At 47.9% G+C, this 21,943-nt stretch overlaps 2 protein-coding genes across 3 annotated transcripts in view; both read right to left on the bottom strand.

Annotated features, from left to right (window-relative positions):
- PIK3CD (phosphatidylinositol-4,5-bisphosphate 3-kinase catalytic subunit delta) overlaps nt 1-12,850 on the bottom strand; it is a 51,570-nt gene extending 38,720 nt beyond the window's left edge. The window contains exon 1 of one of the 2 annotated variants that reach the window (XM_068916074.1): nt 12,711-12,850. The gene's annotated coding sequence lies outside the window, so the exon portion shown is untranslated. The remainder of the gene's footprint in view (nt 1-12,710) is intronic. The other variant, XM_068916078.1, reaches the window with a different exon arrangement.
- A 5,626-nt stretch (nt 12,851-18,476) lies between these two features.
- Nucleotides 18,477-19,100, bottom strand: LOC138061862 (forkhead box protein E3-like). The gene has a single exon (XM_068916353.1). The coding sequence runs from the start codon at nt 19,065-19,067 to the stop codon at nt 18,477-18,479; it is 591 nt and encodes a 196-aa protein (XP_068772454.1). The 5' UTR covers nt 19,068-19,100.
- Between the last annotated feature and the right edge of the window lie 2,843 nt (nt 19,101-21,943).

The raw sequence follows: 21,943 nt of genomic DNA, 5'->3' as shown, positions 1-21,943 counted from the left end.
TGTGTGACTACACATTTAAATAAAGGACGTTGCAGACTTAAGAACAATGCAATCCTCCACGATTTCCCCATAAACGTTTGCAGAGGAAAAACAAGCAGCCAGAACTGACCTGAGTTAGCGCAGCAAACAGCCCAAATTCCTATTCTCGATCATCAGCAACAGCACGGGGCTTGTAAAGAAGAAAAATCTCCGGAGGCACTTCTCCTTAGGAGGTTACCGAAACGAACCAGGAGGCTTCGTTTGATACCTCCTTGGTTGTAACTTTGAAATTCTGATGAAGAAACAACCTCTGCACATACCAAAGTATTGCGTTAAGGGAAAAGCAAGTTAACTTAATTGTTATGGTGCAAGCAGCGCAACATCCCAGAGAACGGCGTGGAAGGTATTAGTCAAACGCTACACGAAGGAGACGCCACTGACCCAGTTCTGCGAGATATGTGAGGCTCCGGCTATGTCGGAGATACAGTCCGAGTTACCGACAGCAAAAACTTAAGACACAACATGGTTCAGGAATAAAAACAAAACCCAAGAGAAAACCCCTGCACGCAGCTCCGAAACCCCAAGACTCAGTGCTGTCCAGGACAGGACCTGGAGGGAGACACTCAAGTCTACTCCTCACGCCGGCACTGATGCTGCGGCCTACAACAAGTTGTTTCACCTGTTTCTCTGCATGCAGAATACAGATAATATTACTTCCGTGTTTCACAGGGCATTTTATGAAGCTTTGCTGTTTGTACAGGTTATCTGAGGTCTTTAACTGGTGGTGTGACAGAACTACAAAGCATCAGTATGTCAACGCAAGATACCATTTATTTCTTTATCACGTCAAAATACAATTGCATACATGCACATAGCATTTGCTCACACACACGCACACACACCAGGAATGCAGCTCAAAAACTTTTGTTGAAAGCGTTTTTGGATACAAAAATGAACAGGAGTCAAACAAACTGACAGAGGCTACATCCCCCTTTCTGACTATTAGTTCATCAGGAGGGAAAAACAAACTTTCCTCTCTTTTTCTGCAACACAATTTCTTGGGAGCATTTCTTTTTGCAGAAAGTGATCTACAAAACCACAAATTTCCACTATGAGTCGTAACTGCCTGTTTATCTGCAGCATGCTTTTTAATCTTGAAATTACTGTTGGGGGATTCTGGATCCTGTTCTTTGCTATCAGAAGAAAAGCAGCACCCAATCCTCCCACGTTCAGAAGTCCACTTTAAGTTCACATGACCGTTCGGTGCACAGACATGTAAAAATGGACCTCAGGGATAAAGCCAGAGCTTTAAAAAAAAAAAGTCTTTGGTCTTCCCAGTTTGGGAATTTTGGGGGTCTTTAATAATTGTTTCCAGTAAGACCGGATCTCGCAAACTGGTGTGTGGGTGGCTGTCTGCACACTGAAGTCACACAGATGCAGGTGCCTGCCTGCACTAAATATTTCGCACAAACTTATAAGTTTGTTATGTTTGGGTGGTTTTCTTCTGTTTGTTTAGTTTTATTTGATGTTTAAAGAATGTATTCCAAATTAAGCAACATTCAGAACCCAAACAAATACACTCTCACACATGATAAACGGAGTAAATACATGCATCATTTTGCAAATGGAGACAGATGCCGGTGACAAATGCTTTAAGAATTTTTCAGCCACCTGAAAAATCACTTAGAGTCAGAAATAAGTAGCAAAGGCTATTGCATGAGTCATCAATGACAACAAAGAGGAAAGGAATGCCAATGCAGGCTTTTTTTTTTTTTTTTCCTCCTCCTCCTCCTCCCAAAAAAAGGAGAGAGGATTTTGGTAGAAAGAAAATTCTTATTTTTACTGTTAGCAGAGTAAAATTTCCATTTGTGAAACAGGGGAATTTCCACCTGAGGCAAACCGATGAAGAGTCATTTACATAGCAGGAGGTAAAAGTACAACTTTCACCCTGGGAACAGTGTGGAAGGAAAAATAGTCTCTTTAGTAGCAGGAAAGTGCAAAATTTTTGCCCTCAAATTTTGGTCCAAAAATAGATAATGTTTGTTTTTATTAAGACTTTAAAAATACTTACAAAGAAGAGATGCATATCATAGAAGCTAATGTTCGAGCAGCTTAAATGAACTGGGACAGGGGAACTGTATGAAACAAGTATTAACTACATTAAGCACTTGCACTATATACTACAAGGGCGAGCGTGCCTCTCAAAATAAAAACCCTCACTGGTTGTTATTACTGTATTATCACTTACAACGCGGCAGCAGCTAGGATTTGAATCAGGTTGGGGCTCCCCTCACGTCTGCGGGATATCCACACGCAGCTGAATTTGCTGCCCTGAAGGATTTTTGCAGGTCTCCCCCGGTCCCTCTCCCTGACCCTGGCCATGCTGCAAACTCACTGCCTTGGTTTCCCCTTTGGGAGAGCGGGAACAGCAACATATACCATGGAGGCGATTAAGAGATTAGCGTTTGTGACGTGATTTGCAAATTACAACTGATACCATACCAAACTGTTTTGCACGATATGTGCAGATCTGCTACCCAGTGATGCAAAGACTGATATTATTAATTTGAGTTAGTAAAAAAAAACACAGTTACAGTAACATTTTCTCTCTAAATGACTCGAGCAGCTTGTTACAGTGGAATTTTATACTCTTCTGCGTTTTTTTCCCTTCACAGGAGGGTGCTGCTTTTCCCTTCCCAATTGCTGAACGCAGACCCAGAAAGACCAAGCGACTTGCCAAAACAGGGATGTGCAGGATCTGGGGCCAGGCAGAGAATCTGCTCCCAAGTCTCGCCCGTGCAAAGCTAGCCTGCTAACCGTTCGGTCAATCTTCCTTTCGGGGGATGTTCCAGAGCCCTGTGGCTCTTAGCCTCTTTTTCAGGAGTTTAAAAATCCCCGTCATGCCTTATTATCAAAAGCCACTATTTCGGATAGCCCAACATCGGAAAAAAAATTGAGAAAGAATTTTTTTGTCCTGTTATTTTCTTAGGATAAACAGTCGTTTGACCCTCTTTCTTGATGGCTTTTCTGCTGTCGCCACAAAAAGGTAAAAAAACAGAGTGCTGTGAACCAGCAGAGCCTTTAAAATCAATCACCTACGATCAGAGAGATGGGGGACTCTCGTAAGGCAGTCTTCCCACAAGGTCTCCACCGGCCAGAAATCAAACCCACCCACCCCAGCGCAGGAACCGGCAACGAGGCACAGCCTGAGGGATAATTTCCGGCAGCCCCTGGAAGGGGTCCCCAGGGGCACGGGTTGGTCAGGGAAGCACCAGGCTGGCACACAGCAGCCTACCCTACGCAAGGGTAGGAAGGCACCTCTCCAGCAAAGCCAAGGTGCTTTGCAAGTTCAGCTAAGCCTGGATACGCTCCTTCAGTAACGCTCCTGGGAACGAGCCTTCTTCGTATTAGGAAGCTTAAGAGGGGCATATCCTCCCACAATTGCTTTCTTTCCTAAATCAGACATACTTCCTGCGGTAACTAGCATTACTTCGCCACGGTAGGTGGAAAGGTGCTGTGCATGGGCACGCGTATTACATACGTTACATTCACATATGAAATGAGACGAACAGCATGCAAAACAGCAAAGCAAGCCACAGAGAAGGTGCATTTTAGATAAGCGTCATATCTAAGCTATTGACAAAAACCCCAACTCACTCCCACATGTGTATCTTGTACCACATCCTTTTGGGTCATCTGGAATTTTTAATCATCAACAGTTGCAGAGTTTGCTTCTTTTCTCTGGGACTCAATTCAGTTAAAAAAAAGGCGAATTCTTCTATGAAAACCATGCATCACTACGTTTTGCAGGCTGTATGCTGCACAGGCAGAATTTGCCAGTGCTTTCTCAACGCACGCTATCCAGCTCCTCATCCCAAGGACTGCCTTCCAAATCCAAAGTGCTATGCTCTCTTCCTCTAGTCACCCCTGGTAGCTCATCTTCCCTCAACACCCATGAGAAAGTGAAACAGTTTCAAAAACAAAACAAACAAACAAAAACCCCCACCTTTTTCATCCAAGTTTCCAGGAAGATCACACTGATTGTTTGTCAAGACCTAATTCAAGGAAGTAAATCAATTATTGAATCAACTGAATGACGGTAGTTTCTATGTGTGGACTGCATCTTAGACTATAAATTCTTCTGGTAAGGACTGTAAACTGTCTTCATATTTGTACGTTGTGCAGTTCTGAGTAACAGGTCTTCACCTAAGTGATATTTCCATTTAACAGGACGGTAACATAACACAAATCGCCCCAGCTCATACACCTTTGCGTATCCATCTGCTTCGTCACTTGATTGGAAAATTGTAACCGAGACTGAATTTAACACAACTTTATTTCCACTAGTTCCTCAATAGCCAGCTTTTGTACTAGTATGGCAAGAACACACCAACTCTCCCCCCACCATCTACTTTAAACAGAAAAAACCATCAAGATAAAATTTTGGTCTTATCTAGACTGCCTGGAAGTTCCTTTTCTAACCCATCTCGCTGTAAACCTAATCCGCAGCATCATGAAGGCCTCAAGTCCAGCTTTAGCCTGACACCAAAGAGAAACAAAGCACCAAATGGAAACAGCAATGAAGCACCAGCAGTCTCTGTACTAAGGGCTCAGCAAGATGACAACACTGAGCAGCATTTCCTATTTTATTTCCTTGTTACCTGCCACAGGAAAAAAACGCAGCCTCTCGTTCCCCTCCTCCTATGCACTTTCTGGGCAGCGTTTCAAGGGCCTGGTGTAAATTAGCTACAGTCAGGAGCCAGATTTTCAGTTTGCTCTTTTTCTAGAAGCCATAGGTAAAGAGATACAGGGAAAAGTCTCCTGGATAATATGGAAAAATTGTATGGGTAAGGAACGGACAGTACCAGGCATACATAGTTAGCAGAGGTCCCAGGCAGCGTGAGGCGTTACGCTGGGCCGCCGAGTAGAGCAAACTGGGGCACACCACTGTGGAAAGGAGGTGGACTGTGCCACTGAGTTCATGCACAACTTTGGCAAGCCGTTTAGGCGAGACTTGCAGAGTCACACTTGGGAATTTAGTGGGAAAAAAAAAAAAATCTGTGCGGCCTCTTTTCATGAGCACCAGCTTCAGATACATACATAGGATGTGCAGCATGGTAACATTAGCAAGCACACCGCCAAGTCACATTACTTTGCGTGACTTGGAGAATGAAACAATCTGGGGTTCCCAATGAAGATATCAAAATACGTGGAAGCCATTTGCTGACCTAGACCAAAATACAGCCATTTGCTAGAGGGTTAAGTATTGCAATAGGCGGTGTAGCTCATTTCTGATGCCTTGAGGATAACACCGCACTTCTAGAAAGAAAAGTTTTGAAAGAGTTAGCAACAAGGAACACGGCACCAGAAAAGGGAACTACTCCATTTATTTTTGTGTCAGAGAGAGTCTTTCTTCACCATCCCACTTCAGCCTGTTACCTTCTCAGCCAGAGAGCAGCTCTCTTACTCCGGGGATCAGTGGGGATCTCCGTTTGCTTCGCTGAAGGGTCAGAGATGCCAGGTCTAGAGGTAGATGTCGTGCTGGGGAGCACTAGCTTCAATTCAGACTAAAGAGCTTACGAGCGTTGAACCGCACAAAGCGTGAAGACTGCCATGCTTTGCTAGCTAGGCAATCCCAGTGTAGCCCCTGCAGCGCAGATGACCATGGTCTGCAACGCTGCAGACTTTATCAGAGACCGTCTCGGGCACCGCAGGCTGGTGAAGCAGGATGAAAACAAAACGCGACTGACAAAGCCGCCGGTCAAAGTTTTCTGCTTGCTGGATGAGTAGCTCATCAATCAGACCCCCAAAATATTTGCGAGCCTCCTGTTGACCAATGGCACAACACCCTGAGGGGCCCCTAAACGGGAGCGTTTCCTGCCTGCCCGTGCAGTGACCACCCACCCACCCGCTTGCTCGTCCGTCCGGCTCCTTTGGGACACTCCGAGGAACCCAGACGCTCGCTCAACTCTAAACAGAAGTTTGCAAAGAAAAGGGGCATTTAGAGACATCCCATCCCCCCGCCCCCCGTCTGCAAAAGCCCCCAACAAAAATATATCTAACTACTACACACGTGATTCCTTTTGTGGCAAAAGGAAAGAAACGCACAAGCCCTTTGACTCTAAAAATACATCCTTCCTCCTCCTCAGACTTCTCTTTTTACAGCAGCTTTTCTCTTTCTGTGCCATTTCCCAGCCTGTCACACTTCTCTCTTTTACTGGCTCCCACCCTGGAGCCAGATGAATGCCCTCTCACAACGGAAAGCTCCTGATGATGCCATATGGGCTTTTAGTGTCATACCGTTGCAGCTCTAGCCCTAATACTCACTTACAGACCACTCGTGCTAACAGGTCATGCCTTGACTATTCCTCCATGCACATTAGTTATTTACCAGTCTTCTCTTCCTTCAGTGCTTTATTGATTGTTGCTGCTTATTCCCATGCACTCCCCTTGCGATCCCCTGCGTTAGGGGGTCATACCCAGCAGCACGGGGAACGGAGACTAGCGCTACTTTCTGTCCCTGTGCTTAAAACATTAGGCAGTCTTTTCCCATTGGCTACATAAACATCCACATAGTCAACTTTAAGATAGGAGTAGTTCCCTCAGAAGATCAGCAAACAACAACAAAAAAAACAAATATACCCAAGAGACCCCGAACCTGACCTTTCTTTCACTGGCTGCTAAATCAGTACCAGCAAAGGCCTGGAAAGATTTGCAGCATGTTTTGCAAGAGGCGAAACGCACAAGTACGTGCGCTTGATCACGCTGCCTAGAACGGCTGAGGTCCAGCCCTCCGTGGCTCCCCTCTTTGCTGAACCTCGGCCTTCCCTCATCTTTGATAACGGATGCCACCACCGTGTTCGGCGACGACCGATTACTCGGCGCTGGGAGCTCGCTCAATCCAGAGCGTCACAGCGTTTCTCCCTACTCCTCTTCCTGAGCCTCTCTTGAGGGGTCTGGCTGACCAAAGGAGGAAAGGCAGTCAAAAGTCTGCTCAGTTAACAAATGACAAAGCACCGCATGTGAAATCCTGCTATGTTACCAAAAAGTAAAGTTGAGGACAGCTGACAAACTTGCACGCACAAGACACCTCACAGAGCAGTCTTCTCCTTCAGGCACTTCGGAGATAACAAAAGAGGCACCCGGGAGATAATCAAAGCTTGATGAGTTTTTTGTCATCTTCTTGTTAGTCAATGTCCCCAGCTCACCAGCAGATGGTTGCTGTTACCACCTTGGCTGTACTTTAGACCCCTCGTAGCTACATACTGGTGTGGAAGAACACACATCCTGGCAGCGCTGCCCACACGTGAATCAGTGAAGACTGAGCAGAGCCCAGTAGATTGTGCTCCCAGTGTCCTGGTGCAGGGGAAAGCGCTCTTCTTCCATGCTGGCAGCATCAGGAGAAGATGCTGAGCAGGAATTGTCCAGCAGAAATCCCCATTTACTCCTTTTGGATCAGTCTTACAGCAGAAAACTAAAACCAGCTGCCCTGCTTCCTCTCGTGCCTCAGAAAAATAAAGAGGCCATGAAAAAGAAAAAAAAAAATTGCATCAGAACTGATTCTGAACATGATGTTTTTCTCTGTTCCGGGTGAGGAGTCAGCAGCCCTGATTGCACGTGTGAAAATTCCCCAGAAGTTTCCCTGAAACGACCCATTACAGAGAGGCAGCAGCGCTCTAGTAAAGACAGCCATTAAATTTATGCTGATACTTGTTTATTTACTTCAATGAAGCTATCTGTTGGATCTTATCAGGTGTGACTGAATCACTCTCTACTACATTTGTGTAACTGACACTCTCTGAAAGGAAGGGGCACATCAGCAATTCTCCAGATTGCAAACGCTTAGAAGTCATACCCTGGCCAGACATCAGGCTGCAAGGGAGCTTCACCCTGCAGCGCTTTCCCAGCCTTTCTAGCTGGTTATCCCACATGAAGGATAACGTTCTGCTGGGAGGAATGGGAAAATTGCCACCTGACAGGTTGTTTCCTTTAATGTTCAAGAGACATAGTTTTTATGCTGTCTGCGTGCGTTACACAGAATTTACAGGGAGGAAAAAAAAAATCCGTTCAGGTAATATGGAAAAAGATCTCTGGAAGAGACTGCATAGAGCCAGGTGAGAGAGCAGTCAGAGGCAGCTCTCCAGGAGGATGAGAGAGAACCCGCTGCTCCGGACAGAAATGCATGGGAGACTGCTGGTCCGGGAAGATAACGACTCTGGAAATTAATCTGGAAGACCGAAAAACATGAATGGGCATCACTGTGAAATCACTGGCGACAACAAGGTTACATTCAACGTGCAGCAGAGGCTCACTGTTAAATCTTATTAACTATTCCTGTATCGCAGCAGACAGCTCTGCCCACAGATCAGAGACCACAGCATTACAGTGCAAAAATTGTTCGTATGCTGGCTGGTGGCTCTGGAGGGAAGTGTAAAAGGGAGAAAATTAAATCCTAATGGAAACCTGTTCCTGTCATTTGGAAACCCAGAGTGACCAGCATTCTGGCCAGCTCCTTTATAGCCCAATTAGGATGGGAAAAGCCAGGCAACCCTCCTCCTTCTTGGCAAACATTTGCACAAGCTGTTCTTGCCTCTCCCCACAACGGTAACATTTGTGGACAAACAAACCATGAAAATGGCATTTTATCTGCAGAAGCCTTTGGTGGAAGCTGAGAATGGACAACTTAAACAAGGACATGTCCCTTTGCACTTTACCCTGCTCTGACACGCACACAAAGCTCAAGCATTAATTTTTCATCTCTCTCCCTAGCAGTTGATTAAAGAGGCATCTTACCCATTTTGCTTCCTTTTCTATCTCAAGTCGAGTCCTATCTTCCAGTGCTTTGGCAGCTGTTTTTCTTCCCTCTCTGCCCATTTGCTTGCTGTTTCCTTGCTAATCATTTTTACAAAGCTCAATAACTGATGCAATTTTTCCCATTTTTCATCTCCTTCGTACAGCACTGTCTGGCAAGCAAGGAACGCCACCAGCAGCTGTGCTCAGTTGGCTGCCTGTCCGCCTCCTGTGGAGAGGAATCATTGCCAGAACAAGCTTTTGCGACTTAATCCTCTATTTACCTTTCTCTGGACTGTGCAACTGTCATCCAGAGGAGCTGCTTTTGAAGTCAAGGGCACTTAGCAACATGTAGCAAACCAAGGGTGTGATGTCACAGATAAAAATAGCATCTCCGAAATATCCATTTGCATTGTGCCTTGAAGCAAAGTTACCTGCAGGCATCTAGCACCGTCCCTCAAAAAAAATTCTGCCTCTACAAAATTTATCTTCTGACTCAGTGGGAGACAAAGCAGCAACACAGCAATGATTTCAGATGAAAAACAATCTTCCGCTCTCCAGCGATCGTACTGACCAAAGCTATCAGAGGACTCCTTATGCCTTTCTCTAAAGCGCACGGCATTGAGCACGAACACAGATCAGATACTAAAGGGAACACAACTCTGGTCTTGCTTGGTGGAACAGCTCCCTCCATCCTACAAAGAGGAATACTATCACGGATGTAACTACGGTGACTAGAGACTCACTCATGTTAAATCTGCGGGAGGCTGGAAAAACGTTTGCAAACAATGTTGGTAACAAGTCCTGTTTGGGAGAGGACTCTGCTACAGGCTCAGCTGGGGCAGGACACTTCATGGTTCAGTTCCTTCCTCTAGACCGTATCCTAGAAATGGCTTTCTTCACTTTTGTCTTTGCTGACAATCCAACAGACCAATTTCCACCTCTCCTAAGGGAGGGGAGAAAATGCAGCAAGAAGCACAGGAATTACATTGACAGAAGAGTTCCTAATGCAACTTGGTTTTCTATGAATGCTCCCAGGCATCTGAAAACCAGGAAGAGTCAGGGCTCATGAGAAACTTGAGTTCTCTGCAAGCCATTAGCAACTGCTGTCTGGCTCTCAGTTTGGGAATCACTTCTCTGAGCAGTTCATCTTTGTCCAGCCTTTGTGCAAGCTATCAGCAGCCCAGGGCCATGGTAAGGTGGGGCAATCCATAACTGCTCCACTTCAACCTAGGAGCTCGCTCATCTCACAACCTAAAAAAACACTCAATCCAAGATTGCTTAGGCAGAAAATCCTAAGCGCTGAAGGAATCACTGCTGCCAGTTCATCCTTCAACATCATTCTGACACTGACTACATCCGACTGATTATCGCAAAAGGCTCACGTATAGGGCAAATTCCAGTTTTGCCCATTCAAGAGCATCTCAGGAAGCCAACTGCAATAATGCCAAAGGGGAAAATTAATAGAGAGTCCTGCTGCGAGCATGCATGCCGGGCAACGCATTTCTGAGGAACACGTGCATACCACAGCACCACCTCCTCACAGAGACGTTTCTGTGGTACCCAGCAGCAAGATCTCACCCAGAGAAACGCATAAGCACGTAGTGCCTTTTCCAGATCCAGCACCCAGGCCTTCTGCAAGCGTGGCCAGAGGCTTCTCCCAGCCTACTAACCTCCACCCCCTGTCCTCCTTGCTGCTTGCAGCTTGTTGTTTCAAAGAGCAGTGGTGTGAAAAAACAGGAAGCCATGCAGAGAAGAGAGAGAATACAGATTAAGGCATGAAACTGCAGCACACCAGTTCCCCCCAAACGCACCCCACCCCCTCTTCCCTTCCCACCCCCTCACCACAGGCCACGTTCTTGGTGAGAAACGCCGCACTCGCTCTTGATGGGAAACTGGTTACGGAGTTGCACGGCCACTGAGGAAGGGGAAATCCAGCAGCACGAAGGGAAACGCTTCTCACTAGACTCTGCTGGTCTTGCGGGGGGAAGGTGAGAGCGTAGCTGAGACCAAGGGAGCCAGAATAAACCCACACGTTGTGGTATATCGGAGGTTCCTCGTTTCTCTGCTGCGCTTTGCTATCGGCACGAGTCCCAGCACATGCTGTCCGCTATAGCGCGGCAGGACAGGCAGGCCTGAGCGCAGAGAGCTCGGGTTTCCGCGCTCTCCTCTAAATTTAGAGGACAGTAGCTGTACCCCCCTCTGGACAAAGCCCAAAAGCAGCATTTCCCGTGCGCCCCCCTCCCAGAGCTCCCTCGCTGTTCTTGCTCTCGCTGGGAACTGGAGCTGTTCCTCGGCTCCCCTTATCCCCTCCTGCGTTACCTACTCCTTGCTGAGGCAGCTGGCCTGTCCACTGCCAGCCACCGCTTGGAGCGCACTAGGTCCAAGAAGTCCAACAAACGTTACTGCAACCCTTGGAGGCCTAGCAGGGATTTCTGAAGGCAGTGGGTACTCAGCTGTTGGCCATTCGTCCCCAGCACAGCTTCCGCAGGAGGCCACTCACAGCTATGAGTTTGCTTTTTAAAGCACTGGTCTCTCCGTGGCTGAGACAGGGTGCTCTTGATCCCCGGTGCGCAGGTGAAGTCCTAAAGCTAGACTGGCTTTGGGAGGTAACGCAAGACTCACTCTCACTCCAAGTCCCACGGCTACAGAGCAAAAGGAAGGGGCCAAAACAGGCGCTCCTCCTCAGGCGTTTTAAGCTCTAAGCTTCAAGGAAAACTACCCCCAAGGAAAACTTTATCCCCAAGATTTCAGATTTGCAGCTTCACGCATCGGCTGAGGAGCCTTCCACTAACTACTTGAGCTTTATTCTATGATCTGCTGTCTGAACATCTCTTAGCATCATTTTTATGCCCGTATAACCTGATTGTTTAAGGAATAATGAGTCCAAGTCGCATCTATCTGCTGAAGAGGGAAGGTGGATCAACTTGTCTGTGGCTCTTCGCAGTCACAGTTCTTCCAGCACTCCCTCAGCAGCTTCCGAGAGGAAGGTTCCTACTTTGCAGAAATCTTCATTGCTCACACCCTTATCTTTGCAGTCTCGTACACGAGGCCAAGAGATTAAAAGGGTGGGGATGAGGAAACAACAGTTAGGGGCAAAAACCACCGCAGCAGGGGACAAAAAGGACAAACAAACTCCTGTCCAACAAGCAAATACTACAGCTCCCGTCTCATATAAAGCACTTCCAACTTTATCTCTACGAGCAACCATTCCTATTTTTACGTCAATCAATTAACTGGATAAAACAAGCGGAAAAGAAACAACGTCACAGGAATCCTAGCGACGTTGAAAGCAAGGGAAAAAACACAAGCACGTACACAAAACCCAGCTTGCCTAGTGCTTCTGGAGACAAACGCTCAAATTTTAGTGTGGACGAGGGTGGGATCAGCACGCACAGTATGATCCATAGTGGGTAGCAGTTCATAACATGAAGCTAAAAAGGGACCCGGCACATCCCAAAGCGACTAGCTGCCAGCTCCGGATCAGTTATAGGCCGTAACACGTTAAGATATCAGTACGGTATCTCTCCACACTGTCTCTAGCTTGGATTTTGACAACCAAAAGTCTCTTGCAGCTGTACTAGTTCAGCACTGTGCAGCAGTGAATTTAATTGTTATTAACAATGGAAAGGAAGAAACACATAACACCATTATTTCAATTGCTAAAACCAAAAAGGGGAAGGAGTGGAGACAGATGCAAGACAGCACAACGGAAAAGAATTAAACAGGCTGGTATCTACTAGTGGGAAAGGGGAATGTAGTAGTTCCTTAGCTGTTTTCAAAGTCTCCACGTGGCTTCCAGAGGGATACGCTATGCTATGGCTTATTTATATAACATGTAACAATGCTGACTGAGGGCTATAACTTGAAGAAAAATAAACAGAGATCAATTTTTTTTTTTTTTTTAAACAGAGTCACAAACCCAAGAGGAAAAGACTTACCAATAAGAGCCTCTGCTGTTGGAGGGATGTAAAACCCAGGAAAGGGCCCAGCACTTCTGAACTGCCAGAAAAGCCATGCAAACCAAGAACAACCTCCCTGGCTTAAATGCAGCCAGCACTGCAGTTTTCTATTCCAGCCACAGAAGTAAGAGGGGGTGTGTGAGAGTGCCTGCATGAGACCGAGGGGGATTCCCAGCACCTCAGGTGACTGGCAGAGTTAGCCAGCCAGTCTTCCTAGGCTCTTGTTTTTCTGTTTTGTCTTTTAAAATAATTGATGCGGAGAGATGGTCCTACAAAGAGTGACTCAGAGCAGGGCCTTCGCCTAAACACTCTGAATCACTCTTTGAAAGAGACCATCGTTCTCTGCTGGCAATGGAAGGAACCCCTGGAGAAGGGAGCCAGCTAGAAGAGATGATTAAAACCAACTCTCTGTGGCAACCACATCACGTACAAGAGACCTAACTATTTGCTAATGGGGCTGTGGCTTTTTTTGGGCAAGTGCAGATAAAAGATGAAACAAGGCAGGTAAAATACAGAGCGCAAGAGGGGGAAAAGCACAAAGCCCCTTAGAGCGTGGTCTGTAATCCAAATACCTGGATGCGTTAGCCATGTACGTTCAATGCTGTTCTTACAAGGAATGCAATGAATTCCACCTACATCTCTTTGGACCTCTTCGTAGGCCCCACGACCTTAAAAATTAATGGAGCCAAACACAACGGGGGATGCTCCCTGGAAGGGGCCAAGCAGGAGAAACTACTGCGGTTGCAAGCAACGTTGAACTCATCTTCCCATCTCCACTTGCGGACTCTCACGCTCTTTGTTATTGCTCCTGTGTGCACTTATTGTCTCATTTTCCAGAAGGGACAGAGAAACTGAGGTTTTGCACGAGAGGACAATTTCAGCCTCATTAGTAACAACCCTTTACCTTGATATTCTGGTACAAATGCACCATCTAGTGGCAATCACAAATGGAAACGCTGTGGAAGCAAAGTACTGGCAAATACATTATTTTTACCAATTTAGGCAGGCTGCTAAAAGCAATAAAGGACCAGCACGACACAAGAACCCACTGCAAGGAGAAGACAAAGATCTTTACTCGTCCATGCATGCTCAATCTTTTAAATCATTCCTTTTCACATTTTAAGAGCTGAAAACAAAAGTCAAGAGCCGAACCTAAATAAAAATCCCGCAAGGAAAATTAACAGGTATAATTTGACATTTTAAGTATTCCACGATGAGCAGAAGCATTATAATTAAACACATCCAGAAAGCTGAAAGCTAGAACTGTTGCCCAGAAACCCGGAAGACTTAAAATAACCCAAGCCCTTTAAAAGCCAATGTTTTTGTTTGAATCATTCATTTAGCCAAAGAATCACACACAGAGATGTCATATCAGCAAGTCTTTGAGCGCTTTCAGGCATACACCAGTACTTCCTGCTTCTGAATCAGCAAAGGCAGACGGTTTACAATAAATCAGCTGTTCCCATATTTTTCAGCGTGACTGTAGAAGTCCAAACCGAAACCCTTCTAAATCCTTGATATTCAAAAACCTTTAGAGTAGCAGGTATCCAGGACCAAAGCTCACTAATGGAGTTCTGAAAACCTGGGACCAGACACAGCTAACAATTTCCACTTTTTGTTCTGTTTTTTGTGCAGCACTATTTCAGCTGGGTCCTGGGACAGGACTGAAGCCTATAGCTGCTACCACAACATATGTTATACGTAGGAACTGGCAACAAGTAGCTCCCTCTGTAGAGCTACTACTTTATTCAAATACTTCGATTCATTTGCAGACTAAACTATCCTTATCTCTTTCCTTTATTTCACATCTGAACAAATTAAGCGAGAACAAGTAAAGCGCTCCTCCGTGCCACAACTGCGGGCTGTCCATCGGTTGTAGCAGCCAGCGACAATACACCAGCGAGCGTCCAGCCCTCTGGGGCTACGTCACAGCACAGCCACCCCCACAGCAACATTTTCATTTCCTTGTCTGGAACACGCTACAAATTTTAAATAAAATGTACTATTTATTTCCATCATTTATACCTACGTGCAAGCCGCCATGGATGCGACAACCGTCCCAATCGGACGCAGCACCACCCAAAGGCCACAGACAGCACGTCCCCTTATCCCCAGAAGGGTTTAAAAACATGTATTTGTATTTTGGCCAACAGATTTTGCCCTTGTTTGATTTGGCATCACAATCAAAATGGTATTAACTGCAAAATAGTTGGCAGCACGCGCCATCAGCACTCCCAGGGTCACGTAGAAAGACACCCTCCGTCTCACGCATACGCCCACACAAAGCAGGGGAAGTGGATACTGGAACAAGCGCACAAGGTTATATTGTTTGCAGCAACAATAGCTGCACCATCCAACTGCCAGACTACACTTCTCCTGTGTCACACCCAGGATTCACCACGGGAACACAGGCGTAAGGTTTCTGGCCTGATTTACAAGACAGCTGAGCGATTCCAGCGCCCTTGGACATCAGGGGGAGAAGTCTGATCTGCTGTCTTTAAGAGGGGCGCATCACTCGTTGACGCTTTCCGCCTCCAAAGCTAAGGCATGTACTAGCACGTTATGAAATTACCCGGTCTCCCTCTGCTGACGGCCGGTTAGCAGAAACGAGAGCAGCAGGCAGCTTGTTCAAGCAGCGCGGCTCTGACACCAAGAGCGATATTTGCACAGCAGACACGTATGCCTTGAGCTTGCGTGCTTGATTTGAGAAACTCCAGGATAGTCAGCTGCTGAATACTAAAAAACAGCACGCAAAGCCAAATGCTGCGAGCCCTTTGTGAACCTTGGGCGCGCAGCTTCTCAGAAAGCCAGATGGCCAGTTTCCTCTGGCCCACAATACCCATTTTGTGCGCTTGTTATTTTTTATTTCAAGAAGAATAACGGGGACAGGAGCGAGCTTTATGCAAAAGAAACATAAGAACAGCCTTACCTATGCATTTGGTAGGTGTAGATACACCTACCAACAGCACCCACAACAGGGAAGGCATAAACCTCCCCTCATACGGCCCAGAAAAAGGGTATGAACAACAAGAAAATAGGCCTTTAGGGAAATAAGAAACCACCATCACTTACCCTGATTCACCCAGCTGCCCCTATCACACAACTAGCAGGGTCACAGCTGGCCTTGCCCCACAAGCAGCCCCTGGTATTGCTCCGGTTTCCACGTGGAAGTAAACCCCCTGCACAAAGCATTTGTTCACCACTCGGCCAAGGCCAGGGCCCAGCAGACCCAGGCAAGCACAGGTCCTGGGTGCAGGGAGAGCTCCTCAGCCACCCTGGGGCAGTCCGGGATGCCTGCAGAGAAGCTCCTGGGCTTCGTTAGCACAGACAAGCTGCAGCCGTGCATGCCCTGGCCCCCCACCAGCCCCAGGCAGGTGGGGTCCTTTTAGTGTTGTAATTCTATAAAGATTTCTGTTTCGCCCATCCACACAGTTATACATATCCCTATATTCTTTAAGCATATTGTGAAAAAATATATACCATATATACTATATAGCTCATATGCTTTAACGCTCTACTCTCATAACTTTCACAACTTTGGCCTTAATTTTCTAAAAAAAAAAAAAAAAAAGCTCCTCCAAGGCTCCTTTTCCTTTCTATTTCCAGCTCTGGAGATGCATGTATGAAAACACACACAAAAAGCAGCAGGCATTTTCATGCTTTACAAGTTATTTATAGGATAGACTAGGGAGAAGATAACAACCGGGGACTGGGTCTATATTACTAACACTGGCTAAACCGCACTTGAAGGCATGAGCGCCCGATCGGTTTGCGCATGCACACGCAGTTAAACTGCACGTGAGCGCAGAGTTAGCTCATGCATGAGCACAGGCATTTTCACTCTTTATACGTTATCTACAAGGGAATAGGAAGAAGAAACACCAGAAGTAGCAGCACTGGGTTTATCTTATTAGCAATGGCTATACCATACTCTGAAGGCAAATCCATTTGAACCACAGTGACTAGCCAAGAAAACAGAGTCATTTGTGCTTCATATGCACACTTTCATTCATTATTTTAGCCTAAGATGGGAGTTCTTCAGCAGAAAACAGGTATTACTTTCTCAAGCTCCCATTAAGCTAAAGACAACTATCAGCTTGCAACATCAGATTCAATAGCCTGCGCATGGGGCTTGACTGATTAAACAGTCTCTGAGAAGCACGCACTCGAAAAGCCAGACTTTCAGAAACTCTGTCCCTATTTTTGTAATTGTTACGCATAATGGCATTAATGAGGGTGCAGAGGGTAAACTTAATACCCAAATGCAACAGCTGGAGTTTCACATACATTTATTGTTCACACATGCTCCAAATCACAACAGGGACTTCTAATACTTTTCCAAAGCAGAACAGAAACACACACACTCTTTAAATAAAAACCCTGGAAGCATGCGCTTAAACTACGTACAGACTGATTACCAGCTTCAAAATGCAACAGTTCTCTTATACTTGCACTCTGCTTTGAACACTGTACTGCTTTTATAAACAAACTTCAAATACAGTCAGCAAGCGGTTTGGGGTACAACATTGTTAGGAGCTCCACGAAAAAAATAAGACAAAAAGAAAAGTAACCTGAAAATCATAAAACCACCATATCTTTAATAGATGTGTATCCTGGAAGATTAACCTTCCCCCAGCTCAATCTACCAAGACTTTGTTCATATCATATTGACAGAACCTAAAGAAGACATTCAGAATGGCTTCCTAAGTATAAGAAAGTATAAAATAACAGAACCATAAAACTGGATTTAAGTCGCACCTTTCTTTTAAGGACCAGCCAACAAGTGTTCAATTAACTTTCTGAAGCCACAAACTCTTATAAAGCAATGTTTATTAAAACAAGTCACAAAACGTAACCGACAACAAAGTGCTGCTCTGCATGTGCACTCTTCACATCTTTAACAAATTTAACAATAATTCTCAGCAGAAACATATTTTGCTCGCGGAACTTATCTTGAGGGGAAAGTGCAGAGACTACTCCTCTGAAATTCAAAGGGGAAAGACCCTCACGGATTGATTATAACACTATTTATGAGAAATACAGTGAAAAAGAGCATATATAAACATATATACCAAGGAACAATATAAAATAACTCTGTGTAAAACCCCAAATAGCTTCTCTTTAAATACAAAACGGTAAGGATCCTAGTATTTACTCCAAAGATCGCATACTCCAAAGATCTTTCTTCTTCCACAAAGCTGAAAAATATATATACTGCTTTTCTATAACGCTTGAAAGAAAAGCTCAAAATGAGCTTAAGGACACTTGACAAAATAATTTCCCTGCATGTAACTAAGTTCCACTTTTACAAGGATTACCCTCACTCCTCATGTACTTTCAGACTTGAGACTATTAAAACACAACCTTAATTTCTCCTGCCCGAGTTCTGCAGCCCACCTTCAGGCTTGCCTGGTTCAAACAGCAAAATCATTATTAAAAAAACCCAACAACAACAGCACTGACAAAGCAGTAGGGAAACGTATTCACGTTTCACACAACACAGATGAGCGAAAGAAGGTAGCGCATCTTCCTCACTGCGGCTGATAAAGACTTGAACCAAACAGCCACGTTTCACATCAGCGTTCTTCCTGATGCGTTTTTCCAAAAGCGGAGCGCTTTTAAGTCGCTTTCACCGAAAAGCGGCCGGGATGAACCGCCTGGCAGCGAGGCCGCCCGGGCTCGGGCGCACCCGCAGGGCGCGCAGCCCGGGCGGCACGGGGATGGGCCGGCTCCGAGCCGCTAGCGCTACGGCCGCGGCGGGCAGGCCGGGCCCCAGCACGGCAGCCCGGGCAGCCCGGGGCAGGGGCAGCCGCGCTGCGGCACCAGCCCGGCGCAGGGGCCGGGCGGGCACCCGGGCGGCGGCGGCGGCGGCGGCGGGGGGGGGGACCAGGGCCCGCCGGCGGCGGGCGGCTCGGCGGGCGGCGGCGGGCGGCTCGGCGGGCGGCGGCGCCGCCGGTAGTCGCCCCCCGGGAACATGTCCTGGAAAGCGGGGTCCAGCGCCCAGTCGGCGCCGCGCTGCGGGGCGGCGGGGCCGGGGCGGCGCGGCAGGCGGCGGAAGCAGGGGTTGAGGCTGAGGTTGTGGCGGACGCTGTTCTGCCAGCCCTTCTGCCCGCCGCGGTAGTAGGGGAAGCGCCCCGCGATGTACGCGTAGATGCCGCTCAGCGGCAGCCGCTGCTCCGGGCTCTCCCGGATGGCCATGGCGATCAGCGCCACGTAGGAGTAGGGCGGCTTCGGCGGCGTCTCCGCCGCCCCCGCCTCTGGCCCTGGACCCGGTCCCGCTCCTGGTCCCGCTCCGCCCGCACCCGCCGGCAGCTCGCCGGGGTCCGCTTCCCCCATGTTGCCGCCCCGGCGCCGCGCGCTCCCACGGTGCCCGCGCGCTCCCGGTGCTGTCCCGGCGCCGCGCGCTCCCACGGTGCCCGCGCGCTCCCACGGTGCGCTCCCGGCGCCGCGCGCTCCCACGGTGCGCTCCCGGCTCCGCGCGCTCCCACGGTGCCCGCGCGCTCCCACGGTGCGCTCCCGGCTCCGCGCGCTCCCACGGTGCCCGTGCGCTCCCACGGTGCGCTCCCGGCTCCGCGCGCTCCCACGGTGCCCGCGCGCTCCCGGTGCTGTCCCGGCTCCGCGCGCTCCCACGGTGCGCTCCCGGCGCCGCGCGCTCCCACGGTGCCCGCGCGCTCCCGGTGCTGTCCCGGCTCCGCGCGCTCCCACGGTGCCCGCGCGCTCCCGGTGCTGTCCCGGCTCCACGCGCTCCCACGGTGCCCGCGCGCTCCCGGTGCTGTCCCGGCTCCGCGCGCTCCCACGGTGCCCGCGCGCTCCCGGTGCTGTCCCGGCTCCGCGCGCTCCCACGGTGCCCGCGCGCTCCCGGTGCTGTCCCGGCTCCACGCGCTCCCACGGTGCCCGCGCGCTCCCGGTGCTGTCCCGGCTCCGCGCGCTCCCACGGTGCGCTCCCACGGTGCCCGTGCGCTCCCGGTGCCGCGGCTGCACCCCTACGCCCTCTCCCCGCCTCTCCCGGCCCCGGGGTGTTTGGGGTCACGGTCGGGTCACGACGTCGCTTTCGTTTCTCAAACCCAAACAGAGACGAGCGGGTCAAAGCCGGCGCCGGGCCACCTGGCCGGGCCCGCCCGGGGCTCCCGTCGGAGCGCGGGGAGCGGAGCGGGCCCAGCCCGGCAGCAAAGCCCGGGCCAGGGCTGCTGCACTGGGCATAGCCCTGGCAAAGCTCAGCGCTGGCGGTAGCACTGCCATATGTATTGCATCTCACCGTGCCTCGCTATCAGGGAGATACGGCGTTCACCCACACACACCTACTATTTACAGATTCAAATGCTTCCGGCATCTGTGCACCGCACACCACCAGCACTGTCCCATCTGGTACCTCAACATCTTGACAGCAAGGGAAGTATTAGCTTAAAAGACCTTTGCAGGTACCAAAGGGGAAAGGTAGAAGAGCAGAGCCCTGTGTGCAGCGATCTTGCTTTTATCACAGTCGCATACCTGCAAGCACTGCTTCCAAATACATCTCTATGTAAAGAATTATTAGTGGGATGGTGACTACTTCCAAATACACATTTCACTTCTCAGATCTACAAGACATCACTCTGTCTGCTTCAAGTCACACCTCATCCCAGATCTACAGCTGTCTTAATTATGTCAACAGATTACCTACCTTTGCCATTAACGTAATCAAAACTCATGTCCTCCTTTAAAAGTGCTTCTTTGATCACCCTTAATTAATAAAAAAAATCATGACTCACTAGTCCAGAAGATAGTGGTTCCTCTCTTCCAAAAGCTGTTGTACAGAGCTAAGAAACAGAAGGAATGAATTAGTGAATGTCAGTCTATTTTTCTTAGATGACAAAAAATATCAGCAATTGCTTGATAGTGGTGGGTCAAACAAAGCTACTGTGTCACATTTAATTCAAAATACTGTACAGGTCTTTTGAACAGAAAACTCTCACTGAACTGGATGGAAATATCTAAACTTCTCAGAATGAAATATCCCCACTGGGTACGACACATCTGCCAACAGCAGGAGAAGGAAGCTCTTTTAGGGGGCACAGAAAGACTCACCCATCTGACCACATTTTAGTTCCTTTTCTATTAGCCTTGTGTAATGGAAAAGAAAGTGATCATCACCACCTTTGACAACAAAAACAGATTGCAGAACCAAAGAAGCCTCCAACACCGAAAGCAGAAAGGAAAAAGAGTGCTTAAGAAGTACGTTTTCTCCTGCACAGCAATAAACAGAACTTTTCCAGGTATTTAAAGACGGACAGAATACATTGCCAGGTCTTAGAACAAACATATTTTAGAGAAGCAAAACATTAGTCATAAAAGTGTAAATGGAGGAAAAGGGCAGCCGTTCAAGCCCTAAAAAGCATGTCTATAAGCTTACGCCACTCAGCTCTTCCACACCATTACTTTACATTAAAAAATGAAAACATGAATTAAAGACGGTTAAATAACACATAAAGGCAAAACCTTGACAAGACTCTCGGCCTCCACCTCCCAGAGGAAGACAATCCTGTAAGTGCCAAATGAACAGAAATCATAAGGTGCGTGCATAACTGGACCACCTCAACACTCAGCTGTGCACATCATGGGACAAATTCTGGGGCTCAGTCAGAAGTCCCTTACATGTGCCCAGTCCTTACCCACATGAGTAATCCTTTCGGCCTTCTTGCGGACACATGCGTTTTTGGAGGATGACTGGATCAGGATCAAAGCATCTGCATTCAGTACCTCTCCACTTCCCTGCCTGCCTCATACTGAAAGGTACTGAAAATCCCAACCAAGTGTTGGGAGGGTGTTGCCATGACACCTTATAGTCGTCAGCTGAGGCCAGGGCTCCAAGGAACCAGGTACGTAAGGACAGTCCCTATCCTCCAGAAGTTCAAGACAGTCAGGTCTCTAGGGGGGGTGCAGCTGCATCTGGGGAGAAGTCCAGAACGTTAATGAATGGCAGGAAATTATGTTCCTTTTAACGGAAGGAAAAGCCTTCAAAGCATAACCACTGTACTTCCCCTTCCACTTCAATTTCCAACTCATGGTTACAAGCTTCTCCTTGTTTTGAGGAAGCTCACAAGGCCTTGTGTTTCCTCTTAGCTCTCACTAGCTTTACAAGAACGAAAAAATCAAAGTTCATTTGACCATACACATGCTCAAGCACAAATACTGCCTCCCCTTCCCCCTAAAATATTCAGGTACCCAAGAAATAA

This window comes from Struthio camelus, chromosome 21 (genome assembly GCF_040807025.1).
Source record: "Struthio camelus isolate bStrCam1 chromosome 21, bStrCam1.hap1, whole genome shotgun sequence".
Lineage (NCBI taxonomy): Eukaryota > Metazoa > Chordata > Aves > Struthioniformes > Struthionidae > Struthio > Struthio camelus.
The sequence above is the reverse complement of the archived record's forward strand: the minus strand, read 5'-3'. Positions and strand labels throughout refer to the sequence as shown.

Excerpts from the sequence above, each read along its gene's own strand:
- LOC138061862 (XM_068916353.1), bottom strand. The coding sequence starts at position 19,067 with ATGGGGGAAGCGGACCCCGGCGAGCTGCCGGCGGGTGCGGGCGGAGCG.